The sequence below is a fragment of the Leucopleurus acutus genome (genome assembly GCF_964270905.1).
Source record: "Leucopleurus acutus genome assembly, chromosome: 1".
NCBI lineage: Eukaryota > Metazoa > Chordata > Mammalia > Artiodactyla > Delphinidae > Leucopleurus > Leucopleurus acutus.
The window spans coordinates 10,439,556-10,456,396 of NC_139142.1; the positions used below are offsets into that span (position 1 = coordinate 10,439,556).

At 51.9% G+C, this 16,841-nt stretch overlaps 1 protein-coding gene across 1 annotated transcript in view; it reads left to right on the forward strand.

Moving 5' to 3' along the window:
* Positions 1–333: 333 nt before the first annotated feature.
* PRIMA1 (proline rich membrane anchor 1) overlaps positions 334–16,841 on the forward strand; it is a gene marked incomplete at both ends in the record, with an annotated part of 59,259 nt that continues 42,751 nt past the window's right edge. Inside the window, 2 exons of the mRNA XM_082833857.1 lie at positions 334–426; positions 7,405–7,540. Of these exons, the coding sequence (XP_082689983.1) occupies positions 334–426; positions 7,405–7,540 (229 nt within the window). The remainder of the gene's footprint in view (positions 427–7,404; positions 7,541–16,841) is intronic.

The following is a 16,841-nucleotide window of genomic DNA, read 5'->3' on the forward strand; positions in this document are numbered from 1 at the left end:
GTGCACGGGCCTCGGTAAGCGTGCTTGGCTGTTTCTGGAGGTGTGCATGGGGCCAGGGTTTGCGCGCAGGATTCCGGGGGCGTGCACCACGACGGACTGTAAGTTCTTGGATGCCGGCCCCTGTGAGTGTGCATGAAGGGTCAGCGAGGATGCAAGCTGGAATGAAAGGCCAGGCTTGGTTTACGAAGGTGCCCCAGGGTGCGGGGCGTGCCCGCCCAACCTGGACTGCTACGTGTGTGCGGGTGCGCAACCACGGTGGTGCCGGCGGCGCCTGCCTGACCCGAGCTTTGCTCCCCTGACAGTTCGCCCCGGGAGCGGGTGCCGCGGGCCGAGATGCTCCTCCGGGACCTGGTGCTGCGCCGTGGCTACTGCTGGCCCTCACTGCTGCTGCACTGCGCGCTCCACCCGCTCTGGGGCTTCGTGCAGGTGAGCGGTGGCGCGGGCTGCGCGCGCCTGAGGACCTCCTGGTCAGGACCGGGTAGGGGGTGGTTGTCACTTCACTCCCACGACCCTGGCTTCCTGAAATCGCCCCTCTGATTGGTCCTGGGAAGAGTTTAGGAAAAGAAAGGATGCATACTCTCGCTCGGAAAAGATAAGAAACTCCTGAAGGAGGCTTCGGTCCTGGCCTGCTGAGGCCTTCAGGACAGCGCCTTGGAACAGAAAGGGCTGAGGGAATGCCTTCTTGATGATAATATTCTATTGCAGAAATGCAGACAAAGAAACCTTAGAGCTTTTACAAAGTTAAAAAGAAAAATGATACCAAGAATATACCTTCTTTATTTCCCGTCAGAGCCACTAGTAAGCTTCATATTAGCCTTCTTAAACTGGACTTCAACACAGAAGGGGTTGTTACTTGTAGGTAGTAGAGTTGAGGATGTGGACAGGTTTTGCGAGGTGGCCACTGGTGGGGGAATGTAAGAAGGAGCTGTCCATCTATAAGGACTGCCTGAGGATGGAGTCTTCACCCCGGGCCCCCCAGTCCCCAGGGCAGAGACCAGGTAGCCACCAACTCGAGTGACCTGTGTTAGGGTCAGAGAGATGGTAAGATGGGATGGTCCCTAGTCCCTCCCAGAATGCACACAGTCAGCAGTACAGTGGAATGGTGAAGAGGTGGACTTTGGTGTCAGCTCTGAATTTTGAGCCCCAGCTCTGCCCCTTACCAGCTGGGGGACTTTAGACAGTGCGCTTAACCTCTCTGGGCTCTGGTTTCTTCTTCCTCCCTGTGCTATTATAAGTACTTGATGAGATAAAGATTACTTAGCGCAGCTCCTGAACCATAATAAACACTAAATGGTAGCTGTTGCTGCTATTATTGATGTTAGTAGTAGTAACGTCACTCCTCTGGCTAGCCCGGTACTCTGTTGATTGCTACGTAGTCTGATCAACAATTTTGAATGGTTTTGATCAGCATTTTTACCATTTCAGTCATTGAAATACCCACTCTGGGGTGTTTGCAGCTTCATGTCCTTCTGTTGGCATTTTGGGGCTTGGGGACTATTCAGGTAGTTGCCCTGAGTAGGAGGTGACAGTCCAGAGAAGATGGGATTGAGCAACACTGCTTGCCAGGCTGCCAAGGCTCATGAGCTGTTCCAGGTGACGGGGCGTTGCTGGGAACCAGGGTGGTCAGTCCTGCTTGTATGGCAGCCCTGGTGACCCCTGGAGAGAACCAGGGGCTCTAATGCTGGAACCAGCCAGCTCGGGGGAGAGCTCGAGTGGGGGAGGGGCATACCCCCTGCTGCAGCGCCAGGCCCATCTTGCGCTCTCTTCCCTGGCTTGCTTCTGTGTCACTCACAGTTGTTTTCCTTTCGGAATTTGACAGCTTTGTTTAATGTGTGAAGCGGCAGTTATTAAACTCAGCTGTGCCTAGTCGGGATTCAGAATTTTGTCACTTCCAAACACTTGGGTGGTTTGGGACCAGTTTCTCTCGTTCAACTTTTAGCTGAACCTCAAGTGTTAAGCTCACTTCCTTTTTGTATTCGTTTGTTTACAATTTTCCCTCTTCTGGGAGACTTTTTCAGCTAGTACAGAGAGCAACATGATGATGTTGTTAATCTCCAAGGACTGGAATTTTCTGCAGGAACTAGCAGGATAGAAACCGCAGATCCACCACCTCCCTACCCACTCCCACCACCAAAGAAAGGATTTTGTAAAGTAGCTTCGTGTTTTAGCAGTGTTCCTCAGCCAGGCAGTGCTCACACAAGCAAATGTGTGTGTGAGTTTGTGTGTGTGTGTTTCAGATGCTGTTTACTCAATACAAATCAAGTTTTGTGAAAATCAGTTAGAAAAGAAATCCTCCAGGCAAGTAGAACGGGTAAACTCTTGGCTGGAGGCACTGGAAAGATTAATCTACAAATGATAAGGACGGAGAAGTCAAGGGAAAAGGGGCTTTGGAAGGAATGGATTTGGTTTTTGAGCAAAAGAGCCGAAACCAGAAGAGAGGGGAGAAGAGGAAAACTCGAAGTGCACAAAGCCATGTGTTTCCCTTTAATTGGAGAGAGTGTCATTCGTCACGTCATAGGAGTTTCTTGAATATAAAGAAATCTGTCTGTGCTTTCATGAGCTTTTTGCCTGAAGAATCCCTCTAAGTCGTAAACATCTGGAAGGGGGAGACCAGCACAATAATTGGTGAAGCAAGAGGTCTGTGGTCCCTCAGAGCACCAGGTTCCAACCTTGAGATCAGCCCGGAGCCTCTGGCTGCTGCCTGGATGATAAGAAACTTAATCATCACAGTCAGATGACATTAAATGGCCACAAGGTTGGTGGGGACACTCTTGAGGCTCTTCCCTTTTTTCCTTCATGTGTCTGGAGTTGAGATTTTGAGCTTTTGTGATTTAGGGTTCTTCTAAGTTCACTTCCACATGAGTCCTTTTTTTTTTTTTTTTTGCAAGTGAAGAGGATGACAGGCTGGTGAATTTATTAGGTGTGACAGGAGTGTGTCTCATCAAGTTACTGTGGCGCTGTAACAGTATCGAGTTACTGTCTCGATAAAAGATGCCAGAAGCCATCATCCTTGTGGGCGCCCCCCTAAAGCAATTGTCATGGAGACAGGCTCTGATCCGGGCCTGTGGGTCTCTGTGTGGCAATGAGGAGCCATCCCAGACCCAAGCGATGCCGACCCCCTGCCCCTGTGGTCAGTCATTACAGCTTCGCTTATTTAGTCAGCTGCAATTATTGGGCACCTACTGTTTGCCAGGCCTCCCGTGTTAAGTGCAAGGGATCTAGGGGTCCCTGCCTTCATGGCATTGACAGTCTAGCACTGGAGAGATTGTTAGACAAGTCATAATAGGCAGGAGTGCTCAACAGGAGCAAATAGCTTAGAAACGGGAGCTTGTGGAGGATTCAGGGAAACCTCGCGGATGCAGTGCTTTGGCTGAGACACGAACAAGGAGAAATCAGGAGTCAGGACGCAAGCGTGAGTGAAGTGTCCAGGCGGAGGAGGGAACAGCCCCGAGGTGGGAGGAGAGGGCAGGGCATTGGAAGAACGCGGGTGAGGCCTCTGTTGTAAGCCACTAACATCGTGTCTTACAGTTTGGACTTGATCCTGAGGGCTCTGGGGGCCGTGGAAAGTTTTAAGCAAGAGACGACACAACCTCAGATTGGCATTTTAGAAATCTCAGTCCAGCTCCAGCACAAAGTTTGGATTCAGGGAGGGGGCGAGGCAAGGGGCACAGGGGCTGGTGAGAGGAGGGTTGCCAGATTTAGCAAATAAAAATACAGGCGGTCCAGTTCAATTTTCAGATGAACAGTGGATCGTTCTTGAGCGTTAAGTATATCGCATACAATATTTGGGACATATTTATACTTAAACAATGTTGTTGTTTCTATAAAACTTTACAGGGTGCCCTGTATTTTATCTGGCAACTCTAGGAGAGAGGCAGGGCTACCCAGGGGGGATGTGATGGTGTCCTGGTTTAGGGCTGTAGCACTGGGAGTGAGGAGAGGTGGATGGATTCAAGGACCATTTAGGAGGACTGGGCCAGAGAGCTACACTGGTTGGCCAGAAGTGGGAACTGGCTTCCACAGCACTGTGTCCCCCAGACCACGGTGCCAGGGACCAAATCCAGTGACTGCGGAACCTCTCTGTGCCTCAGGATTCTGGCCCCAGGAGGACGCTGCAGAGCAGGGACAGGATGGCAGGAGATGGCAAAACCGGAATAAAACATGGTCACAGGAAGTCATGATACCGGCCTTAGGCGGGTCGTTGACCTCTCTGGGCCTCTGCTCCTTCTTGGTTAAGTCTAGCTAAGAGCAAGTGACTTCAGGGGCAAGTTTCTTCTCCTTGTAAGACTCCCCAGGATGTAAACCAACCAAGCCAGGCATTGAGACAAGCTCGTGGTACTGAGGTTTCCTCTCTGCTTGTCTAAACACAACACTGCCGACCCGCAGAATCCCAAAGTGGACCCGGAGCTGGGGGATGGGGTAGGTCCCATGTCTCTCCACTGCTGGGCAGACAGTCCCCGGCACACATTTTTACTGAGCACCAACGGAACGCCGGGCCCTGTGCAACTTTGGTAAATCACTTAGCTTTTGCCAAGCCTGTCGTCCCAGCCAGTAAGTGTGGATGATAAGAGCTAACTCTCTTGATTATCCTCATGGCGAAAGGAGAGCCTGTTTCCCGTGACTGACACACAGTAGGGCTCAGGAAGTCACACTTCGTCAGGATTGATAAAGCACAGACCCGCCTACCTTTCTGCTCCAAGATGCTCACAACTTAGTGTGGGAGGACATTAACAGTGGGAAAAGGGCCCCAAAGGGGAGGGTTTACGAGGTGAAGAGGCAGCACTGGGCAGCTGGGTCTCATCTGGGGGGGGCGTGGGGTTCAGGACAGATTGCCTGGGAAAGCCATGTAAGAGCTGGGTTTGAAGGATGCATAGAAGTTGGCAAGTGGATAAAGGTCCTGTGTAACCAGCTGTCAGTCTAGGGAGGCTCAGCGGCCACAGGCTTGCACTGGACCAAACCAGTGAGGAGCCCCAGGGGTCCCCGCCTCGGGGAGAAGGACAGCCCACTCAGGCTCGCTAATTTTGTGATGACCTTTGGGTAAGCAGTTATGCCCGCTCGCATTTCAGTGGGACCGTTACACGAGAGACCACAGATGTTTAACACGCCGTGTGTGCCTGCACTTCCCCCACTTCAGCCTTGAAACTTGGCCCTGGTTTCCCTGCCTGTAATTTCATCACATTAAGCACTCTTATCCATATGTGCCCTTACAGCCTCTCACGAAAATAGGTCATTGTGTTGGGCCAGGTTAAAGAAACGTGCTCCCCTTGAACGTTCTTGCAGAAATTGCACCTCGGAGGGTGGGAAAGTAATTGCTTTGGCGATGGCATTGCTTGAGGTTTGCACACTTGGTAGAGTTCAGCGGAGAAGCAATCTCAGAGGCCCGCCGTTGGGAGAAGGGAGATTTTGAGCAACCGCCATGGTCTTAGAAGGTCAGAATCCAGATGGTGATGGGAGGGCTGACAACTACGCTGGGAGAGAAGCCAGTGGATTTGCCATGACATCTAAGGAGTTAATCATCTCCGTAAAATAACAGAAAAGGCTCACGGTCTGAGGAGATGCTCTTCCCGGCGGGAGGTAAGATTGCCTTCCAGAGTTTGAAATGCAGTCAGTGGTCCTTTAAAAACACTAAAAGGTGGTGAGCAGGAGCTTCGTGGCCTCGTCAATATTAAGTCAGGGCTGTGAATCAATCCACCACCTGCTGCCATTCCAGTAGCCGTTACCCATCCTGTTCACACCTGCCAAGTGGCAAGGGAGCAGCCGAGCCCTGCTGGCTCTGTCTGCGGGCCTGGAACACGTGCAGCAAAGGGTCTGCACTGGCCCCCAAAGGCAGACCTTCCATGGCTGGTTGCAGGGAAATTGGGGATCTGGGTTTCTACTCACCGGAGATGACAGCCAGAGAGATGAACTGTGGGCATCACTGAAGTAGGGGGGTGACCACCAACTCTTCCTTCATGTCTTTAAATCAGCTGTTCTCTGGACAGGCAGAAAATGCTAGGTTCAAAGGTTTATGGCACTCTGCCATAGAGAGGGATGTTGGCAGTTGGTCTAAACCAGCCATTCTCTCACTGGCTACATAGTTTAACCTGGGATGCTTCAACAAATACGCATGCGCAGCTCCGCCTGTAGAAATGCTGACTTAACTGGCGTGGGAAAAGCTCGAGCATGGGTATTTTTTAAAGCTGCCTGGAGATTCTGACGTGCAAGAAAGGCTGGGAACCGCTGGGTGAACACAACCCACTTTTGCTCCCCTTTTTAGTTTACAGATGGGGATAGTGGGACTGGTGTTGAAAGAACACCAGCCCAGGAATCAAGAGGTGTGGATTTTGGTGAATTCCAGGCATTTCCTTAGGTGTTATGATGGCGAGAGAAAAAACAAAAGGCCTGACCCCTGACCCCATAGACCTTAGAGTCCAGTGGTAGATAGGCGGCTGAGCTAGGTAAACGCCCCCATGTGGATTTCTGCCTCACAGAGTGAAATCCGGTGCCAGGAGAACCTGTAAAATGGAGATCTGACCTGGTGGGGGCGGGGGCGGTCAGAGATGCTTCCCTGAGGAGGTGATAGCCAAGCTGAGTAATGGGTAAAGCAGAGGGAAAGGTGTCGGAGAAGATTCCAGGCCACTGGAGCAGCGTGCTCAAAGGGAGGGAGCGTGACCAGGCGCCAGGCACCGGAAGGAGGGCTTTGAGAGCAGAGCAGAAGGCCAGAGCAGGAGAGGGGGGGGCCCTCCCTTGCAGGGCCCTGTGGCCCGGTGATTCCCCGGAGCTGTGGGTGAGCATCCGGGCGTGGCAGGGCGGGGGGGCTGCAGGCAGTGTGGTCAGGTGTGTTTCCCACAAGGCCACTCGGGTGGCTCGTGCATCACACTGGGGAGGTTGCTCTGCTCCCCTTCATCACGTGCGCCACCAGAGCAGAGGCCTGGCCGGGTAAGGTTCCTCCCCCAAGGTGGGGGGACCTTGGCCCAGAGTGGACACAGAGAGGCCATCAGGAACTGTGGCCAGAGAGGAGGCGAGGGCTTGGTCCTGCACCGTAGCCGGGCAGATGGGAGAAGCGGTTAGGTCAGGTTACGCAGAAGGTAAAATCAGTGTCCTGTCACCATCTGGGTGTGAGAACCTCAGGCGGCCACTTCTCCTGCCTGGGCCTCAGTTTCCTCACTTGCACGATGGGGAGATTCTAGAAGCCTCTCATGAATGCCCAAGCCAACTGTCCCGGTCCCACAGAGCTGGAAATACAACCTAGGTCTCCATCCCTGCCAGGCCAGCCCCGCGTAACACTGTTCCCTGCGAGCCAGCCCAGTTTCTGGCTCTTCCTCCTGCCTAGGTCTGGGGAGGGGTGCGTGCGTCGGGGTGGTCCCGTTTGGGCTCCCAGATGCCGCATTGGCTTCTCTCGGGCGCCCATGCCCGTTCCTGCAGGTGACACACGGGGAGCCCCGGAAGTCCTGCTCCAAGGTGACGGACAGCTGCCAACACATCTGCCAGTGCCGGCCCCCGCCCCCGCTGCCCCCGCCCCCGCCGCCCCCGCCGCCTCCCCGACTCCTCTCCGCCCCAGGTAAGTAAAGGCTCAGCTCTGGTTCCGGTTTCTCTTCGCGTTTTCCGGGGCCCAGGAAGGACCTGGGAAGCAGGTTCCCGGGAAGCCAGGAAGCAGAGGGCAGCCTTGCTTCCTTTGTAATTTTCCACTGGCCGAGCAGGAGGGAAGCCAAGACCCAACTTTTCCCTGCAGTCTGCAGAACGCCTTTCCCACAGAATGTTCCTGTGAGATGGAGAAGGATGTTTCTCCATTGGTTAATCAGATAAAAGTCAATCTCCATTTGATGAGTGGCTCTGCCTGGATTGTTCCGAAGGCCAGACCTTGAAGGGGGGCAACCATGGGCACTGGTCTGCAATACCCCTCCCGTGAGCATGGTTTCATTTTTTGATTTTAATTCATGTGTAAGGGAGCAATTAGTATAGAACCGAGATGGAGGCTCTGAGAGCAAAGTTACACGGGTGCCGTTCAGCTATTTGCAGCAAGTTCTGCTACACACACACACACACCCCCCCGCGCATCCCCTCCCCCACCCCGGTCACTTGTTTTCCTTGATTTCATCTCTGAACAATCTGATTGCAAACAAAGGAGGGTTTCTTTAGCCAGAAATGGCTTCAGTCCTGACCCGAAGGGGTTAAGTTCCCTGCTTACAATTGCCAGTTGATAAGGTCTCTAACAAGAGATTCTGTATTCTGGTTTGATCACTCAAGTTGCGGCCTATAGAATGCCCAAGCTCGTGTGTGAATCCACCTCATTAAACACATCTCCGTTGAGTTATTTGGGGCATGTTTTAAATAACTTTGACGAGGCTTATTCTCTGGTAAGCCGTGTTTCCAAGCTTGCGGTGTGCAGGCAGGGATGCGGTGTTCTGGTGGAATCTTTTGCAGTTTCCATGTGTTTCTGCAGTTTGTCTGCTAGGCCCCCACCTGTCTCCATTCTTCCCTGACACACGTGGCTCAGTGCTTCTCAAAGTGTGGCCCTCAGCATCGCCTGAAGCATTCGTTTTAAAGTGACGCTGCACAGGGCCACTTCAACCCACTGAGTCAGAGCCTTTGGGGTGGGACTTAGGAAGTGGCATCCTAACAAGTTCTGAGATGATGCAAGTGCAAGTTAAAGTCAAGAACCTCAGCCTACCAGGCCCTGTGCTCCCGGCCTCTGCAGGGTCCTGCCATCCCAAGATGCTCACCCTCCTTCTCTCTCCTGAAGGAATCCCTGGGCTGTACTGTAGGGCCCCGCCTCAGGCCCCTGGCCCCTCACTCCCTCCCCTTCCATGAAATTCCTTCTCCCTCTGCTATTCAAGCTCCAGGCCCCTGCTGCTTCCAGGTGTATTTGTACCTAAATGGATCCACGTCCGCCAGTTACAGTCTGTTCAGTTCATCTTGTGCGAACCGAGCATCTGTGCCAGACACAGACCTGAAAGACCATTCTGGTCTCTGGGATCTCTCGGCCTCAAGGAAGGCCTTCTGTCAGCAACCGGCAAAAAGTGACCTGAGAGAGCACAGAAATTGTTCTCCAGGTGCACTGGAAATCCTTGAGTGGCTGGGCCAAACTACAGCCACAGTAACATTGACTTGGGTCTTCATAATAAATGGAATTGTTCTAGGTCATTGAAGGGGTGGTGGGGAAAGGGCATCCAGGCAGAAGGACCATCGAGAGCAAAGGCTTGGAGGTGTGACTCCATGGGACTTCTCATGGGAGGTCCAAGCCCCTCAGACTGTGATGTGCCTTGTGTGCCTGGCCGAGTAGATCACATTTCATCCTGTGAATCGCTGTTTGCCAAACATTCCCCTATCCAAATACCTCCTGTTGTTTGCCTTATTTTTTTTTTCTTTAAACAGACTCACTGTTGTGTTGATACAAATTAATCTCCAAAGAAAACTTTAATAACTACCATCAGTGAAAAACCAGAATCGCTTGCGTAAGTAGAAGGTGACATAAAAACAAATGCAAACACACCGGTGTTTTAAAGTTCTAGCCTGTCGTGAAAGGTTCTGAGCTCGAGGCCTCCTTTCTTTCTGCTAAAAAGGGAGCGCAGCAGGTGGTAGGTAGACAGGTGGCAGAGCTGTAGTAGCCCCGTGCGGAGATATTTCTCAAGAAAGAAATCAGAAGGTTTGTGAGAGAATCAAAAGGGGCCTAAGTTTCTTGTTCTATGTTTCTGTGTGTCTGAGCACCAGGTCCACGTGTCATCCAATACCAGCTCACTTACCTGCAGGGACACGCACCCCATCCTTTAGGAAACTCTACTCTGGGCAGCGATGAGCCCACGAAGGTATTAAGCAAAGAAGTGACACGATCCCACACCGTCCGCTTCAGAGTCAACTTTCCTGACCATGTGGAGGGTGGATTGGGGTGAGCTACCCGACTGGGGTAAAGAGGGGACCACTGAGATACTTCAGGCCCCAGAACAGCCATGAAGGCCTGAAGCCAGGTGGGGGGCTGTGGAGAAGGGGAGGCGGGTGGCCGTGCCAGGTGTGAGGGGACGGAGGCCTCCTGTGAGCTGGAGGCCTGAGAGCACTTCCGGGTTAGAGGACAGCAGGTGTAGTTTGATTCTATGGTAGGACTTTTTCAGTTACAAGTAGCAGAAACCCATCTTGAAGTGGCTTAAGTGATGCAAAAACTAGAGAGAGCTGTTCGTTTTTTGGCTCATGTATTGGAATATTCCAGCAGCAGGTCTTATATGATGACGGTACTGGGTTTCTGTGTCCATCTCTCTCTTGTGATTTCTCCCGGGTCACCTTTTCTCTCAGGCAGGCCCAGTCTCTGTGGCTCCAGCCTCCAGGATTCCATCAACCTTACAGTTAGTAATCTCCCTACAAGGAGAGCTTCTCTTCCTCAATCATTCAACTAAAGACCCAGGGCTGACTTTCACTAGACCAGCTTGAGTCACATGTCCATCCTTGAACCAATTATGATGGCCTACAAGATGGAATGAGCTGATTGGTCAGGCCTGGGCCATGTGACCACGGTTGACAGTTGAGGCTTATGGATAGAGGTTAAGAGGGTGGTGGCTTCTGAAAGGAAAATCCAGGTAGAGGGGTTGTAACCCAAGGATGAAGACGTGGACACTGGGCAGGAGGACAGTGGATGCACCCCACAGCCATGGGGTTCCTGGCAGATTAGACCAGTGGCAGAGAATGTATTTTGTACACTGTCTTGGTCCTCACTGAGCTCAGCCCAGAACCCCACACACGAGTACTGCCCGGAAATGTCAGACAGAGCTATGGCCACATCCACAACTTCTGCATATTCTTTAATCCCTGAGGAATTAGCCTCTCCCAGAGGGCACGGGGCTTCAGCAGGTGTGCACGGAGCTCCCCAGGTGCTGGCAGGGGCTTGGAAGTCAGCTATGATCAAGAGAGGAGCAGCTCCTGCCCACAGGGAGCTCACGGTGCGGTGGTCCATAATCTGCAGAGGGTGTGTCTAGGAGTGTCCTTTCCTGCCATCTTTCTGGATACACTGGCTCCAGGCACATGCCAGCCTTTGCTCCTTTGGTCATCAGATGTGCCTGCATCCCTGCCGCTCACAAGGGCTTCCGATTTACCTGGTGAACGTTTGCCGAGTGTCTGCTCTGCGTCCAGCCCTGTGTTGGGTGCACTCTGTGGAGGCCCACAGAGAGTTGTTCTCAATGGCGGGGCCCGAGTCATGAAAAGACTTGAGAACACGGCATGAGAGGTTGAGACCCTGAGCCTGGGCTGATGTGCTGGTCCTGCCACTTCCTCTGCATGATGATAAGATGGCTGATAAACTTGTTTTTTTAATTTTTATTTTATACTGGACTATAGTTGATTTACAATGTTGTGTTAGTTTCAGGTGTACAGCAAAGTGAATTAGTTATACATATACATATATCTATTCTTTTTCAGATTCTTTTCCCATATACGTTATTATAGAATATTGAGTAGAGTTCCCTGTGCTATACAGTAGGTCCTTGTTGGTTATCTATTTTATATATAGTAGTGTGTATATGTTAATCCCAACCTCCAAATTTATCCTTCCCCCCAGCCTTTCCCCTTTGGTAACCAGAAGTTTGTTTTCTATGTCTGTGAGCCTATTTCCAGTTTGTAAATAAGTTCATTTACATCATTTTTTTTAGATTCCACATATAAGTGATACCATGTGATACTTGTCTTTCTCTGTCTGACTTACTTCACTTAGTATGATCATCTCCAGGTCCATCCATGTTGCTGCACATGGCATTATTTCATTCTTTTTTATGGCCGAGTAATATTCCATTGTATATGTGTACCACATCTTCTTTATGCATTCGTCTGTTGATGGACATTTAGGTTGCTTCCATGTCTTGGCTTTTGTAAATAGTGCTGCAGTGAACACTGGGGTGCATGTATCTTTTCAAATTATGGTTTTCTTCAGATATATGCCCAGGAGTGGGATTGCAGGATCATATGGTAGGTCTGTTTTTAGTTTTTTAAGGAATCTCCATACTTCTCCATAGTGGCTGTACCAATTTACATTCCCACCAGTGGTGCAGAAGGGTTGAAATAGGGCTGGTAAACTTAAGCCTGAGTTTTAGGTGTGAGGTTTTCACCCACCAATGGGGTTGACTGCAGGATTCATGGAAGTGACAAGCACTTTTGAAAACTGGACCGGTATCCATTGCTGCTAACCATTGTGGGAAACGGTATCCATTGCTGCTAACCATTGTGGGAAAATCATTCTGACAGGGAGCAGCCTCTGAGTGTTAGACTTAGGGAAAAAAGAGGTGCTTTGGGGGAAAGATATTTAATTCCAAAAAGGGCAGGAAGGGAGGATCAGGACAACATGGGAGAATTTCCAAGTAGACCTCGGATAGGCAGGAGCACAGGGTGGCCGGGCAGTCCATGGAGAGGCTGAAGCAAAGGCCCGGAGCTCGGAGCCCGAGGATCAGGCAGGAGGCGCCCTGCTGCAGGAATGTCCTTCTGCAGGAGCGTGGACGTCGGTACGTGTGTCGGGGATAGAGGGAGAAAGAGGACACAGGGAAACCTCTGTACCTACTCACACAGACCTATAAAGTCGCCTGTAAAAGGAAGAGCCAGAAACACTTGCCAGAATTGTTGGGCATCCTCCCTGTGGCCACGCAGGCCTCCCGCTTCATCCAAACAGCACCTGCTGCTGCCCTGCTGCTCCGGGCTACCAACGTATCCCGGGTTGGCCGGGACTCTCCTGGTTTTAGCCCTGAAAGCCCTGCCTCCCGGGAAACCCTGTAGTCCTGGGCAAACTGGGATGGTGGGTCACCTACTGCTGGGCCACCCTTCTGGCAGTGGCAACATGGTCTTTCAATTTATTTCTTACGTTTTATTTTGTTTTACTGTGAAACTTTCAAGAGCACTGTCCCCTCACCCCCTGCCTCCAGCTCCATTCTAGAACGTGCTGATCATGGGGGCAGCTCAGCCCCACATTTGTCTGTGGGTCCCCAGCTCGGCTGCCCCTCCCAGCCGCCCTGGGACGTCTGTTGAGACAGCCTTGCCCTGAGTCCTACTTGCCACCGAGAAGGAACTTGGAAAGGGTTCTTGTGATGTGGAAGATTCTTGACCGGCATCTCCAGTTTCTGCCCTTTGTTTCCCAAGCTCTGCCCACGTCCTTCACACTTTAGGTGGCGACTGCCTAGGGCAGCTGCACTTTGTAAACTTCTGCAAACAGTGGGAGGCACTAGACTGGGTGATTCTCAAATGCAGGTGTGGTCCGAATCCCCTGGAGGACTTGTCCAAACACAGGTTGCTGAATCCCATCCCCAGAATTCCTGATTCAGTAGGTCTGGGGTGGGCCAGAGGATTTGCATTTCTAATATATTCTCAGGTGACACTGATGCGCTGGCCGGCCAGGGCACACCCTTTGAGAACCAGTGTCCTAGAGAACGGCAGTCAAGTCAAGGGGCTTTGGAGTTACGTGCAGCTCTTCCACTCCGAGCTCTGCGACCCTCGGCACATCTCATCCCTCTCAGCCTCAGTTTCCTCATCTGTAAAATGGAGCTAATAATACTTAACCTCAGGAGGGATTGCAGTGAAGACTGGAAATTATACAGCCTGTACTTGGCAGAAGCTAGATGCTTAAAAGTGGTGTTACAGCACAGTGGCTCAGCCTGGCTGTCCTGCCCTCTAGATCTGGGGTCCACCCTTGTTCATGAGCTAAGTGATTTGGGCAACGTGTCCTTAACAGCTTGGGACCTCAATTTCCACATCTGTGAAGTGGGGCTAATGACAATACCCGCTGCATATGGGCTGGGCGGTTGTGAGTATTCCATGCCATGAAGTTAACACAGCGCAGAGCCTGGAACCCAAGTGACACTCACTGAATGCCAGCTAATAAGTAATACTAATGATAACAGTAGTAGTAATAATTATAATAATAGGTCACTGACGTTCAGGTTGGGAGTTGTTTAAACGTGGTTCCGGCACCTCGCTGCTGAGAAAGGAACATCTGATTAGAAACTCAGGGAGGAAATGAGTGCTTTAAGGATGTGTAGATGCCCCTAGGTATTCAACAGGAAAGAAAAGGTTTACTGAGAATACCACTCCTGCCCCAGTAGGGGCAGCTGTCACCAGGCTTGTGATCCCCGGGGTCAGCCCCAGAGTCCCTGGGTGAAAGTATTTCTGGAAGGCATGGGCAGGGGTGAACCCTGGCAAAGCAAAGGAATAGATGTGCTCGAGGGCCCGACCAAAAAGCCCACGGCAGCTGCCAGGGCTCAGGACTGGGCCGACTTCGTAAATGTCAGCGATGGCCCACTCGTCCCCGTGTGTGACTCAGACGCTGCGGCCGAGGAAGGAGCCGTGTACCAGCCCTCAAGGAAGAGCATGTACACCCCCTCCACGAGACCTGCTTCTGAGGCTGATGGGGCCAAAAATAGCTGTGGCAGAACAGAGGCGTGAGCCTGCATTCCCATAGTGCCTGTCTTTAAGGAGCTCAAAGCACTGAGATAGATTTGATTTTTCACGTTCATTTTATTCTTAGAAAAACCCGAAGAGAGGTTGACTCCGCAAAGGTCACACAGCAGTGGTGGAGCTAGGAATGGGGCCACCTGGTTCCCTTCCTATGTGCCAAGGACCACGTTTTAACAGAGAGAAGCACACGGGACTGTGGAAGTTCTAGAATGCTTTTCTACTCAGCCAGAACACTAGGAGGAACTGGTACTCAGCCCCCGGTACTGAGGTGGAAGCTCTGTGCTTCTCTTCTCCTTTAATCCTCACGTACTCCTTTGTAGGAGGTTGTATCAGCCCCGATTTCCCTTAGGAGCCTGGGACTCAGAGAGGGTGACTTACTTGTTCTCGGCGGCCCAGCTGGTAAGGAGGGGAAGTACTTCCAGGTCACCGGATTACTTCCTGCTGAGTCCTCTGCCTAACTCTCCTCCTCCACCCCTGAGAGTCCGCTTCAGGGGTCCCCTTTCCTCTCCTTGAATGGGCCTCGCTCCTTCCTGTCTCGGAGCCTCTTGTATATACTAGTCCTCGTGTCTGCCAGGCATCCCCTCAAAGTAGTTAACCTCAACTCAGGCAGATCTCAGCTCAAATATCCTCCAGGAAAACCTTCCCTGACTTCTACAGAGGTCACTCCGTTGCCTGTTCTGGGTCTCGATGGCTATGGGGTCAGTCGTGCCAAAAGTTAGTGGTTAAAAAAACAACCCAAGTGTACTGTCCTTTCCTCTCAGCAGTTATGGGGGGTGACGGGGCTCCGCCAGGAGGGTCTTGCTTGGGGTCTCCGTGCAATTGTAATCAGTTGGCTGGAGCTGGAGCCATGTCAAAGGCTCCCTTGCTCGTGCCTGGTGGCTGATGAGGGCTCCTGGAGGGGTCCCCAGCTGGTCTTGTTTCTCCACGTGGCCTGTGCTTCCTCACAGCATGGTGGCAGGGTTCCAAGCTTGAGAAGCAGGTAGAAGCTGTACGCCTTTGATGATGTAACCAAGGAAATCATGCGGCATCGTTTCCGCTGCGTTCTGTTCCTTGGAATTGAGTAACCAAGGCTGCTCAGCTTCTAGGTTCAGGGAATTCGATTCCACCTCGTGGTAGAGGAGTGTCAGGGAATTTGTGTACGTTTTAAAACCACACACATACATACACACACTCTTTGAACTTTTTCTTTTCCTTTATAGCAATCATCCTACTCTTTAAATATCTAATTAATCATTTGACTAATGCCTGGGCTTTTTGCTGGATACAAAGAATCGCGTGTGTCCGCCGTGTCCACTTACAGCCCCAGCTTGTTGGCATATGCCTGGCACATCACAGGTCCTCAGTAGCTACTAATTTGTTTCTTTTGCAAAGATTCTTATGCTCTACTGTATGCCAGGCACTGTGCAAGGTTCTGGGCACTGTGCCAGGCACTGTACAAGGTTCTGGGAGTACAGTGGTGAACAGGATGGAAGGGTCCCTGTGTAGGGGACAGAAAATAAACCAAAACTATCGCCAGAAAAATAGAGGATAGCGTATCCTACAAAGGTAATTAAAATCACAAGATCTGATAGGGGGTGACTGGGCGGTCACTTAGATTGTGTGGTCTGGGGACAGGAGATGACATTTCAGCTGAGACCCGATTGAAGGGAAGGTGTGGGCAAGGAAGACGTGGGGAAGAGCGTTCTCAGCAGAGGGAACAGCAGTGCAAGTTCCTCGTGTGCTCGGGGTGTGTGAGGGGCCAGGGCTGCTGGCTGAGGCGAGGCCCAGGGGGAGGGCCTGGGAGGCCAGGGAAGGGGTTGGGGTTTTATCTTAAGTGTAAGCAGAAGCTTCGAGAGGGTTTTGAGCAGGGCTGTGGTGTGGCCTCATTTATACTTTACAGAGCCCGGCTCCCAGCAAGGAGGGTGTCCCTTCGGGCCAGGGGGTGATGGGGGAGCCTGTGAGGTGGCCTGGATGGGGGGAGGGGAGAGGCAGCAGCGTCAAGGCCTGGTCTGATTTAAGATGGTTTTGGAGGTGAGGTGATGGCTGCGGTTGTAGGGAACGAGGGCAGCAAGGATGCTGTTAGGTCCTGTGGAATGAAGAAGCGGGGGAAGCCTCAGGACATCACTCACAAGCTCCCCCTCCTTGGTCCCCTCGGACGTTTGTGATCTCAGCAGCGGGATAATGATGCAGACCCGGGTGGTGCCGGGAAGAGGTGAGCGTGTGACACAGGACTTTGGATATCCAACACAGGCTGTGCCACTTGGGTCGCTTCTTGTTTCACGGGCCATGTTGGTGCCAAGCTGGTCTTCACTGCCGCCTTTGATCTGAACCCTGGGGTATTGGATGTTCATCATTTGCGGGAGGAGGGGTTTCTGTGCTGTTATCTTTGAGCCACTTATCTGGTCTGTGAGTAGTAGGATCTGGTGGCTGGGCCCGGCTCTGTCTCTTACCAACTGTGTGCTGGTCACTCA